Source organism: Ailuropoda melanoleuca, chromosome 10 (assembly GCF_002007445.2).
Source record: "Ailuropoda melanoleuca isolate Jingjing chromosome 10, ASM200744v2, whole genome shotgun sequence".
NCBI lineage: Eukaryota > Metazoa > Chordata > Mammalia > Carnivora > Ursidae > Ailuropoda > Ailuropoda melanoleuca.
The window spans coordinates 79,429,681-79,442,075 of NC_048227.1; the positions used below are offsets into that span (position 1 = coordinate 79,429,681).

Sequence of the window (12,395 nt, forward strand, 5' to 3'; positions counted from 1 at the left end):
CCCCAACTAAAAATTTACAAATGGATATAAAAATCCTGTTTGTACCTGGTTGGCTTGTTAGAGAAATACTGAGGGAAAGGCCTGTGATATTTCACAGTGCTGCCACCAAATTAATAGGAGCAAAACTCACGTAAAGAAAGAAATAAATATGAGATTCATAAGGGGAAAATAAAATACTAACCTACAAAAGGCTACAAATTAAAAGCCCCGTCTTCGCTCTTGGATTTGATGCTCAGATCTACTTGGTGAGTTCCAGGGGTCAGCAGATGTTTTGCTAAGTGGGTGCATGCTGTGTCTTGCTGGGGGGTACTTATCCACACGTGGTTTATAAAGAGATGCAGTTGTCCTGTTACTTCAGGAGGGACCACGTGTATAATTTTTAAGAAGAAATTAGAACCTCTTCTATCCCACCCGCAAGCTGCATTTTGGAAGGCAGCTATGCTCACTGTGCCACCAACACCATGCCATCAGCTGCATTTTGATATCGTCCAGTTCACAATTTTATATTCTACATTTCTGTCATGTAAAGAATCTAGAAACTCTACTCTAAAACATGGAAATGGTGACATGCATAATGTGAGCCATGCTAAAGTGCAGAAGCAGAACTGCGAGCCTTTTATGGAGAGGAATCAACATATATTAAGCATTTCAGATTTTTAAGTAACTGTGATCAAGGCATAAAGGTCATCCTTGTCATAACCTTGATTGTGGCCATTAATTTGGTTTAAAGTTGGTGGTTTAATACATAGTACATAAATATAGTTTTTACGTTGTTTTATAAAAAGTAACAATCCAGTGAAGTTCCATAATTTTACATGAAGGCTTTATTAATAATTTACATTAACATCAGTAGTAAGTCCTTTTAATGATATTTACATTACACACACACAAGCATCATACCTTCCTAGTAGATAGCTGAGGGCTTCTTCCATCACCTTGCCAATTCCCAGTTTATCCACTTCAGTCATTGAAAAATATTTAATACCCAGAGTTTTCAAAATGTAGCTATGAAAGATATTAAGATAATCCTACAGTTAATAAAGAGTCTAACTCTATGCTGTCTTGTTTCCTTTTAAAGAAAAGATCATTGTGGTAAAATACATAAAATATTTAAGTCCTATGAACTATATGTATATATCAATGTATTTTTAACAGTAAATTAATTAACATAAAGGTCACTTGATTTATAGACATAAGTATTTATATGAGTATATAGTTATAGACATATATACTTGGTGCTTAAAATCATTTTTTTTTCATAGGTTTGACCAGCATGCCTAGCATGCAAAAGAGAAAATGAAGGTAATTCACATCAAGGAATAAACTTACTGTTCCCCAGGGTCCACGTCTCTCAGGCCAATATACACAATATCTTTGGCAGATATGCAGGGAGTCACCCAGGAGAATCCTGGTACATCGGGGATCTAAAATTGCAATGTTTCCATTTGATTAGTATATATGATTCTTGAGCACATCTTATATCGAAAGTTAAGGGCCCTTGCTGGATTGCATTTATCTTACATTTAGAACATAAATTTTGAAGAAATCATTAAAACACAATACAAAATTCAGAAGAGAGTGCCTGCCTTGCCTTGGGGTATCTAGGTAGCTTGGCCTTACCCACTTCCACCCTGGCCCAGACCCGAACCTGAATCATCTGTCAGCATTTACCCGCTCCGTGCCCCATTCCACTGGGCTCTGCTTTCCCAAACTCTACTATGAAGAAATTGGTGTGCTTTCATGACTGTTGTGGCTTTCTTCTTTATTCCTCTTCTCAGTAAGGACTTAGAGTCCCAAGGATGGCTTAGAGTGACTGGGGGAGATTTTCAAGGAGCTCTTGGGTTGCTCTCCAGATGTCCTGGAGCCAAGGGTGGCTATTCCCATGTGCTAACTACACACTTTGCAAGTTTATAAACCTATCACTTGGTCATCAGTTCAGAAGTGTTACTTCTGAGCACTTAACAAGGGGGTTTGGATCCCCAGGTATCCTCATAAAGACCAATATTGTACAGCTATATCAGTAAAACTTGTTTTATTGATATGCTACAGAATATCTACGAATATGAACCACAGTGTTAAATCTTAATCTGGAATGTCACCTCACATCTTTTAGAAAAGTTTCTAGGGAGCAAGGAGTTCTTCCTCTTACGATGTAGATACAAACTTCTCACAGTAGGGATGTTAAATAATAAACCATTGTAATCCACATTTTAAAACTCCATTTTTGAAAAAGGTCCCATGATTGGAGGGGACACTTGGGAAGCATGAGAGCCTGTGTAGCTCCTGGTAGAAAGAGGTAGGTTATAGACCAGTTCTGGCGCTTGCCTTGCTATGTGCTTGGCATATGATCTTGACCAAGTCAGTTAACCTCTGAACCTCTGCTAATTTGCTTATAAAGGATTAGTCTCTGCCCCACATACTGAACTGGGTAGCTTAAGAATCAAGAGGGAAGATATATGTAAAGTCAGTTTGCAAACTGTCATGTAAGGTAGAGGCACAGGGCCTCACTTCCTTTACGCACCAACCCTTAGCTTATTGGCTGCTGAGAAGATGGCTTGCGATGACATCAAAAGTAAGATGGCACCAGGTTCCTCCTTCCCTTCTATCACCTGAACTTCTGCTAAAGAGACCATTCCTTTCTAATAGAATAGCAACCAGCCTCTTACCTTTCCTTTTAGTTCCTTCAGGAGAAAAGACACCGGTTGTCCGTGCAAGTTCCCACTTGTGGTTGTCAGTGGAGTGTTGATATCGGTGTGAGCGTCCACCCAAATGACACAGAGATCTGGGTGGACCCTGGCATGGCCAGAGATGCTTCCAACCGCCATACTTCAGAGGAAAAATACAGTGTGAACATCAGGTTTGCAATATTATTCCATCCATCATATTATTAACTCCGTGCTCTCACTTGGTTTTCCTTTCAGTCAAAATGGCTGGTACTTCCGATAGGTTTTTAATTGGAGGTGCCCATTAAATACTTATAACCATAGAAAGCATAGCTTGTGTTTAATTACTAACAAGTGAAGTTTACACCAATGGCCTTACTAAAAAACCTGTGATTTTTTTTTTTTTGGAAACCACCTTCTAATAAAATTGCAAATTATTATTTTAACCAAAAATTAAATCTGTATAAAAACACTAGTTACACGAGAAATTCCTTAGCATGAGACACTATTTAATTCTCAAGATTAAATCAGTCTCACTTTTTCTTGTCTCTTGGGAAATACTTCCATTCTTTCCAGTGAATTACCACAGAGTCCGTTTTTCCTAAAATCCAATGATTTTACAACTGGGGAGCATCACTCGGAAATCCTTGCATCCAGTTCAGCCAGATGTTCCTGGGGGCTCACTTGCTCTTCATCACTCAGACGCTCTGCTTGAACTCTCTCCTCTCCCGCCACACATGCAAAGACCCACTCTTAGCCGGGTCCAGAACTCTCAAAGTTCCACTCAAACGCTCCGAGCTCCAGAAACTTTGCCGGAATGGAAGCACTGAGTAACATCTTACATAAAAGTTCGAAGCTTAGGATTGGCCACCCGGCGTCTGTGCTCTCCCACCGGCAGACGGTCAAGTGTCCTTCAGAGAACCGTGACCTTGTAGATGTTCAGGTGAAGGCAGCCCGCCTCGAAGCTTGGTATCGATCCTGCAACTCGATATTTGTTTCCCCTTCAGATGTCTTGGCTTGTGGCTCTTCGCCACTCTTAAAATTGGCACTTACAAATTTTTCCACGTAAAAAAGAAAGTGAGCCCCAGTTTCTCAACTGCAGTTTTGTCACACAGGAGCCCTGGAAATGCTTTGGCTCTGGAGCTGAAGTGATTGACGCCTGCTTCAAGAGCCATTGTCATGTTTGTACTTTTTCTTTTTAAAAAGATTTTATTTATTTATTGGACAGAGAGAGAGACAGCCAGCGAGAGAGGGAACACAGGCAGGGGGAGTGGGAGAGGAAGAAGCAGGCTCATAGCAGAGGAGCCTGATGTGGGGCTCGATTCCAGGATCACGCCCTGAGCCGAAGGCAGATTCTTAACGACTGCGCCACCCAGGCGCCCCGTGTTTGTACTTTCTGATCTGATCAGACCTCAGAATACGTACTCGGGGACCTCGAGAGTAGACATTAAAAAGGCTCGTGCACAGAAAGGGCCTTTGCCACATTATTTATAATCAGGAAAATTTGAAAATTACCTGAATATGTGGCAATATGGATATGTAGAGTGATTTAATACCTTGATGAAAATTATGCAACAGTAAAAATTATGCTTATATATATCATGAGGTAACATAGGGAAATCTATTCTTTAGGTTAAGAACAACGTATGGGATAATACGGTTGTTAAACAAAGTCAGGTACAAGTGAAACAGTACGGCAGGAAGGAAATATGTCCGATTTGCAATTTCACTTGAAATGCTTGTTAGGAAATATAATTACTATTATTTTATTTATTTGTGTGTGTGTATGTGTGTGTGTATTTCAAAAGTTTGAAAGTATTACTTTTATAACGGGAAACATATTTTTAAATGTTGACTTAAATGAGTTGTTCTGGTATCAGGAGTCAAGTACAATAACCTGGCTAGGAAATTTCTCATGGAAATTTCTCATGCTTATTCATTTAGGAATGTAAGTTTGTGCTGAATATTTTACTGAAATCCACTCATGTCATATATTTCTGCTGTAATAAAGATAATGCAAGACTTCAAATAGAACTTTCTCTATTTCCAAAAGAAAATAATAACCAAAACAAAAGAAAAAAAGGCAGAAAATTCGGTATGAAGTATTGATCAGTGCTTTCCCTTTCCTATTTTCTCTTCTCTCACGGTTTTGGTTATACTCCCTTATGCCATTTGTGCCAGACTTCAGAGAGAGAATCATTAAACAAGACCTGTGGTCTCCGCCCAGCACCAGGCTAGTCCTTCCATTCTTCTTGACTTCCGCCACCACGCCAGCCAGCTGCTCATTCGCTTTTCCCACGGACCTTGGATTCTTCACAATTTGAAAGGGAGGATCACTAGGGACATCAACAAAGGGCACGTCCCCGTAATCTTTCACATCACACTCTATAATTAAAAGCAAAATCCAAGTTACTACATAAAAAAAGATTACATAACACTCTGTGTAGGATGATTCCAAATTTACAGGACAGTGTGCTTTTATAAGGATAAGCAAAGAAAACACTGGGAAGGACCATAAAAGTTGCAAAGGTAGAAACCATGTCTGTTTTTGCCTGACATCGTCATCTCAGCTCTACACTGGGCTCTCGGTGAATACTTCTGGAATCAATCCAGCGAGGCTGGACACGAAAGTAGGACAGTGATAATCTTCCGGTTTGGGCTTAATGAGCGGCCTCGCCGTCTTTATCTCTGTGTGGTCCTCTTGGCTTATGTGCTTTCTACCTTTCTCCAATAAGCATTTGTATTTATAATAAAGAAATAGTTTTTTTTAAAAGAATATATATATATATATATTATATTATGTTATGTATTATATGCCCAGAAGGAAATACACCAGTCACACCAGTATTTTCTAAATTTTCTGACTATAATTAACAGTCCTTGGTTTCAATCCAATCTGTTACCTGCTATAGCAGTTCAGCTCCCTCCAGGGTGCATTGTACCTGCCTCATAGTGGTATTGTCAGAATTCAGTAAGCATACGATTAGCAACAAGCTTACCACTTCAGTGAGCTCAGGAAATAAAGGTTTATTATAACTTTTTAATAAGGGGAAATTGCAGGTAATCCCAGGTTCCTAACGACGTGGGTGCACTTCCAAGAAGGCCTTACATTAGGCTTCAAAGTACAGAGCTTCAGGTAAAACTGTGGCATGAGATCAGTTCGGGGTTCTGAACTAACCAGTCATTGCGTATTGTATTTATTATATGTTTGTGCGTATCCATGTTTCAATAACACATCTAAGAGATTTAACCTGATATAAAATCTGACCAAATTATGCTTGTTAACTTAGAGACTAGTCCAGTCCATTTACACAACCCTTCTGTTCTCTCTCCCCCTCCTTTTTTCAGCTTCCTGACGTGTAATTCTTATTTACTACAAGTCATTAATCTTAACTGTACAGGTCAATGAGTTTTAGAAACATCTACAGTCTTGAAACCACCACCATAATCAAGATTGAGAACACGTCCATTACGCCTCCAACTCCCATATGCCCCTTTGCAGTCATTCCCTGTGCCCATCCCAAGGCAACTGCTGATGAGCTTCTGCTGCTATGGTTTTGTCTTTTCTAGAATTTCATGTACAAGCAGTCATACAGTAGGTGTCTCTTGTGTGTGCTGTCTTTCACTTAGCAAGTTGTCTTTGAGGCTCACCCATGTTCTTGCCTGTGTCAGTGGTCTGTTCCTTTTTATGGCTGAGCACCAGCCCGCAGTATGGATGAACCACAGGTCATTTATCCCTTCACCAGTTATGGGTGTTCTGTTGTTTCCGTTCTTTGGGCTGTTATAAATAATGCTGCTAGGAGCAGTCAAGTACAAGCCTTGGTGTGGATGTGTTTTCACTTCTCCTGGTAAATACCTAGGAGTACATGTGATGGGCCAGAAGGCAGTTGGATGTTTACTTAAGAAACTGCCAAACTACTTTCCAAAGTGGCTGTATCATGAAGCATTCCCACCAGAAACGTGTGACAGTTCTGGTAGCTCTGTGTCCTTGCCAATTCTTCATCAGGAATTTTATATAGAAAGACGACATTTGCTTTGGCCTATACTTTCAGACTCTGTATCATTTCTTATCTGCAGGCTCGTGTATGTGTATGTGTGCTGTCTGCATGCACACCTACACGCTGGGCAAACTCTAGGTGCTATCAACATCAGCATCAACATCGCGCTTTACTTCCTTTTACAAACAGGAGTCCTCTTCCAGCCGAGTACTTCCCGCTGCCCCTTGCTTTTCATTTGCAGTTCCCCTGACTCCCCTACCCCCCCACCCAACCCCAGTTCTAGCCCACAGATTCTTTCATACAATCGCCTGGCCAGAAAGACAAAATATCTGAGTGAGGATCTTCAGCCAACAATACTGACAGAGCATTTTCTCCATACACTGCTTTTTTTAAAAATAGGATGTACCTCTAAAGTTACCACTCGTGCTGCAATTCTGCGGGATAAATATCATTGCAGATGCACCCCCTTTTAGCAGGAGCCTGCTCCTTTCTTCAGAGCGGGAAGGAAATCAGGCTGGTCATCTTTCAATGGAAAAATTACCTTGTTCTTTCAGTTTCTCAAGCAGGCCAGCCTTTCTCAATGCTGCGGGGCCTTCTTCCACCCCTCCTCGTGGCTAAATGATTAAAAAATAAAATAATTCAGACATGATCAGATGCCCACAATAGAAACTCTTTTCATTCTTTAATCGGGTGAAGAGTTACTATCGTTTTTTGAGTTCCTCCCGAGCCAGGAATTTACCCTATCTCATGGAATCATCCCAGCAAGGCAGATTGAGTGAGTCCCACGTCAACGATGAGGCTCTGGAATCGGAAAGGTTATTTCATTTTCCTACAGACACGCAGCTAACAAATGGCAGAGTCTTAGTTCACATCCAGGTTCTTTGGGTTCCGGAACCTGCGTCTCCTCTTCCCATGACAGACACCGCGCTACCAACACGGTGAACACGTATTTTGTGCAAAAGCACTCTTAGAGACAGAGACACAATCAACTAAAAAGAGAAGCCTTCTGTGTTTGAGCAACTCATGAGCGAATAGGGCATTTGTATATTTAACCCCAGTCACGGTACGTGGAGATCGGCTTCAGTGCCATGCAGGTCATCGCAACAAAAACAGATGCTCCAGACTCGGCCGGGGACACAGTGTGCGGTAAGGCTGCATAGAGTAGTTGACATTCCAGCTGAGTCTTACAACATGAGCAGGTTTTCGGGAAAAGGGATGGTGTGCTGGAGCTACTTTGCAAACCCAGGGAATGACTTGGATAAAAGCCTGAGAAAAAGTCGAGCCTGCAGGAGAGAGCCGTGCGTGCGGGTCCGCAGGGCGATAAGTGAGCGAGCTCCTGGCGGCAGAAACTCATCACCTGGGAGCTGAAGCCACAAAGACCAACCCGTTATTTCAGGTTCTGACTTGCTTCAGCACGGTGGACAAGAATTCTCCCCTTGCTGTTTCCTACATCAGAGAGACCAACCCACATCCTGCTTGCTGTAAATCCACTCCAGCTTCCTGGCAGAATCCAAGTCTACAGGAACAGTCCTCTTCTGTAGCTAATTCTGATTTCCAGCAAGGCTGGTAGGCACGGGAAGTTCCTCTGTGTTACCCAACAAGAAGACGTGCCAAGAGACCGTGTGTGTGCGTCTGTCCCTACGACTGGGGCTGTGGCACCAAACGAAGCAGCTATTTCTACCGAATTCCAGGGACAGCTGACTTGGCCCGGCTGCGGGGCAAGCCCTGCGTGTCACATTCCTGCTCCGGGTGGCAAGTGCCCGCCCCCCTCGGCCTGACACATGTTGCTCCTTCTCTCCGTTGCCTGCTGGCACGCACACCCCCACACACCTCCCTCCTGGAGCAGATGGAACTGCCCCTTCCTTAAACCTCTGGTAAGTGCTGCTTGGCTCGAATTTCGCCTTTCCTTCCGTGGTTGTTTGCTTTGTCTTTCCTCCCTTGTTAGATTTCAGCCCAAGGGTTCTTTCCGCCCAGGGGCTGCATGTTGTAGTGCTTCCTAGGTGCTCAAAACCTATCACCCCGAGAAGAAGACTCCCGGGCCTGTTCCCTCTTCCTTTTAAGCTTTGGAACAAGTCCTCTAGACCCCTTAGCTGACACTCTATTTGGGCTCACACAGTGATTAGATTTCCCAGAGTGATACGTTCCATCATTCTTTTCTACTTGTTTGATTCGAACTGCTTCTCACGATTGGTCTTTTCTCGTTGCTCGGTTTATCGGCTCACTCTGGAGATCACTTCGTTAGCTCTACTGACTTCAAAGCTGGGCCCCAGCCCTAACTGGCCACAAGGGTCAAGTCCACTGCCAACTGCCGGCATCGACACACGCCAGGTGCATAGGCTTCGGGATCATCCAATCCTGTCTCGAATCACAGTCGAGGCTAGTAACTTAGCAAATTACCAAACCTCTCTGAGCCTTAGTGAATTGTACAATAAATATAGTGCTTCTGTCGTTTTTTGCCATCAACTCCCCACGCACCGCTCTCTGCCTTGCAAGCGAGTGGAGTCTTTCCTCAGACTCAACCTCCTGGGCATCTGCCCTGAACCCCCTCCTTTGCCTGTTTGTAAACTACTTCCTGTAGGAGAGGAGAGATGCTAATATGTTGGCCATCATTTTCCTCCTATGCTAGGGCTTAGGGTAGAAACATCTCTCTCTGAGCCCTTACTACCAGGAGACAATAAGCTTCCTTCTCATGGGGCCAAGTTTTAATAAGGGAAGAGCTCTAGGGGAAAAGAAAAAAAGAAATACTAAGAAATACTGAAGAACAGAAAATGCATCAGGCTGTATTTCAAAATACTATCCCTTTGAAGGGCTATTATTATCACAGCGTGAAATCTTCTGCTGAGGTCTGAGGACCAGAGTATATTCAGGCTGCTACCTGCCTTCCTGCCTCCCTCCCTCCCCCACTCCCTCCCTTCTCCCTTCTTCCTTCCTTCCTTCTTAAATTTTTATTTGCCTCCCTCCTTTCCTTCCTTTCAGTCAGTTATTTGCATTCTGCATTAGAACCTGTCGCAAGAATAAGTGAGTATATTGTGGGTTTTGCAATTAACCCGAGCACTAGAAGAAACACTTCTGTATCAGCAAAATGTCCCCGTGTCCGGGAGAGAGCTTGGAAGGGCTACCAGGGGTGGTGCAGCAGTGTTTACGGGCCGTCCAGATGCAGTCTGGGTCTCTACCCTCTGACCTCTCCCAATCTTTTTGCAATAAAATGCCAGAGTGCCAAACACGAGTTCAAAACAAAAAGGAGTGAACTACTACCCAGATGGACAAAGAGAACGCTGGAAAACGAAGACCCTGCTTGAAACAACCACAGGGACAAAAATCAACCCTCGGAGTTTCGGTTCACACTTTGTCTTGTTTGCTTTTGTTCTTGTTCTCTGTTTTCCCCCTTTAAGCACCGATGCTTGCTGAAGCCTGAGGTCTCTCATCACACCGTATTTGCCAGAATGAGTGCGCTCACCAGAAGAAAAGGCTGCAAAGTGCAATGTTGCTGGCATGTGTTGGCAATCTGGGAATTTCATAAATGCATTAGTCCCTTCAATGTTGCCAACTTCCTGGTGGATTTTCTTTTCTTTCCTTTTTCTTTTTTCCTCCCTCAAAAGGAGATACACAAAGGATTCTACCTAGCCCATGAACTAACACTTTTACAGGATCATGAAAGCCATCAAATAATATGAATCATTCAGCAAGTTGTATAAAGCAATAACATTTAGGTTATGCAGACTAAAAGAAGTCTGAAAAACGCTGCCAATCCATGAAATGTTTCTAGGCATTAATACATGATTAAACCAATGTGTTTGCTTAAAATCCTCTCGCCTCTGAGCAACAAGAACGTGGGAATCTCAATGAGTAGCTATAATACGGACACAGTCCAAATCCATTCAAATAAAAATATGTTCTCTTAAAGAATACAAAGAAAAATGTAGTAGATTCACATAAAATTGGCTGCAGCTGAGATTAGGAGCCATGAGAATAAGTGAGTTTGTGACCATAATTCTCCAATGTTGCAAAATGGTAAGAGGACTTTAAAATATGTATATGTGTGTATATATATATACACATATATATATATATATTTCAGGCCCAGTTGTCCCAGGGAATGGAGCTAGGCATATATTAAGATCTTCCTAATTCTCAAGTCTGAGGCTTTGTCATGAATTCCAGTTATTCAAGGCCGAGCTTTTTACTCACCTGGCCCTTCGAGAAAGGCGCTCCGATGATCCCTATGAATTTTGACTTGGAACTCATGCTCTGCCCCCTTCTCTCTGCTTCCCTGAGCTCTCCAGCCACGCACCACTCTCTACAGCCCTCAGTGACCGAGGACACATATTTTTTCCCATTTATAACTGGGCTGAATCTGTTTACCTTATTCTAATGAGGAAGTCTGGCTCCACCCCTCGCACCCAAGAACAGTCAGGCAGAGGTCTCGCAAGTTCTTCATACCTGGAGTAATCACGCGTCCCTATGAGTCTAAGTCTCTAATTAAGTGAGCTTATTCATGTCACCCGTTCACTTCCATTTTACAAAGTCAGCTGGATGACTAGAGTCTTGCCTAACCACAACCTTGATTTCCTAAGCATGCTAATCTTTTCTAATCATAATCAATTAATCATAACCACATAAGTGATGTCATGGTTCTAGCTGTGGAAACACAGGGCAGGGCACTTACCTCCTCTAGGCCTTTGAGTCCTCCTGTGTGGAACAGGCCTGGGCCTGGTGAGTGGGTCTCTCACTTCCCTTCCAGCCCTGCAACGCTGAGTGCAGGTCTCACACACTAGGATTAATGGTTAATCCACGAGACACGCCTCATGCCCCACCAGCAGACAGTGTCAAGGAAAGCATATGATTTCCTTTTCTCATTGTTACTGAAAAGAAAAATGAATTACCCAATTAAGAACCCAAAGATGTTACCATATGAATTTTGAAATATGGTGTGTAGGGAAAATAACAATTCTTGGGATCATGATATTATAATCAGAGGTAAAAATAGCCAACATGTGCTGGATGCTGTTCTTTTATATTCTCTCATTTAATCCTTAGACCAACTTTATAGCAAATCTGCCCATTCATTCCATTTTTACTGGTAAAGAAACCGAAGCTCAGAGAAGCTGCCAAATGCCAGGCCCAGGTGGTAGAGGAAGAGCCGTGATTCATCGGCATTCTGGAACCACCTAACCACTAACCACTAGCCTTTACGGTCTAACCACAAGTGAAGTGTCAGCTCTCCACGCTGGTCAAACCTGTGTGTCCCTGGATGTTGTTTATCATCAGGCAAAAGTATGGATTTAAAAGAAATGCACCCTAAAAATCCCTCCAACTTTATAAGTTTTTTTTTTCAAGATTTTATTTATTTATTCGACAGAGATAGAGACAGCCAGCGAGAGAGGGAACACAAGCAGGGGGAGTGGGAGAGGAAGAAGCAGGCTCATAGTGGAGGAGCCTGATGTGGGGCTCGATCCCACAACGCCGGGATCACGCCCTGAGTCGAAGGCAGACGCTTAACCGCTGTGCCACCCAGGCGCCCCATCCCTCCAACTTTAAAGCGATATCATTGGCATTTAAAGGGAAAATTCATTTAGTAGAAACTAATGTCTTTTTCCTATGGATGGAAGAGAATACTGTGGAGTATTTAAATGCCAGAAGGGCAGGGAATTTTGTCTGCCGTATTATCCCCAGTGCTGAGAACAGCGCTGATGTGCGATCCCACTCAATAAATATTTATTGAATGAGTGAGTAA

The 12,395-nt window shown here is 42.7% G+C and overlaps 1 protein-coding gene across 1 annotated transcript; it reads right to left on the reverse strand.

Annotated features, from left to right (window-relative positions):
- Positions 1-853: 853 nt before the first annotated feature.
- Positions 854-10,992, reverse strand: ARG1 (arginase 1). Its single transcript, XM_034669165.1, has 6 exons — positions 10,850-10,992; positions 7,203-7,275; positions 4,874-5,048; positions 2,667-2,826; positions 1,330-1,424; positions 854-1,005 (listed from the first exon to the last, which is right to left on the reverse strand). Exons 1-6 carry the CDS (start codon positions 10,904-10,906, stop codon positions 873-875), a joined length of 693 nt encoding a protein of 230 aa, XP_034525056.1. The 5' UTR covers positions 10,907-10,992; the 3' UTR covers positions 854-872.
- Between the last annotated feature and the right edge of the window lie 1,403 nt (positions 10,993-12,395).

Coding starts and splice junctions, on each gene's coding strand:
- ARG1 (XM_034669165.1), bottom strand. CDS start 10,906: ATGAGTTCCAAGTCAAAATTCATAGGGATCATCGGAGCGCCTTTCTCG. Junction 5,049..7,202: donor TGAGAAACTGAAAGAACAAG/GTAATTTTTCCA, acceptor TTTTAATTATAG/AGTGTGATGTGAAAGATTAC. Junction 1,425..2,666: donor TGAAGGAACTAAAAGGAAAG/GTAAGAGGCTGG, acceptor TTGCAATTTTAG/ATCCCCGATGTACCAGGATT.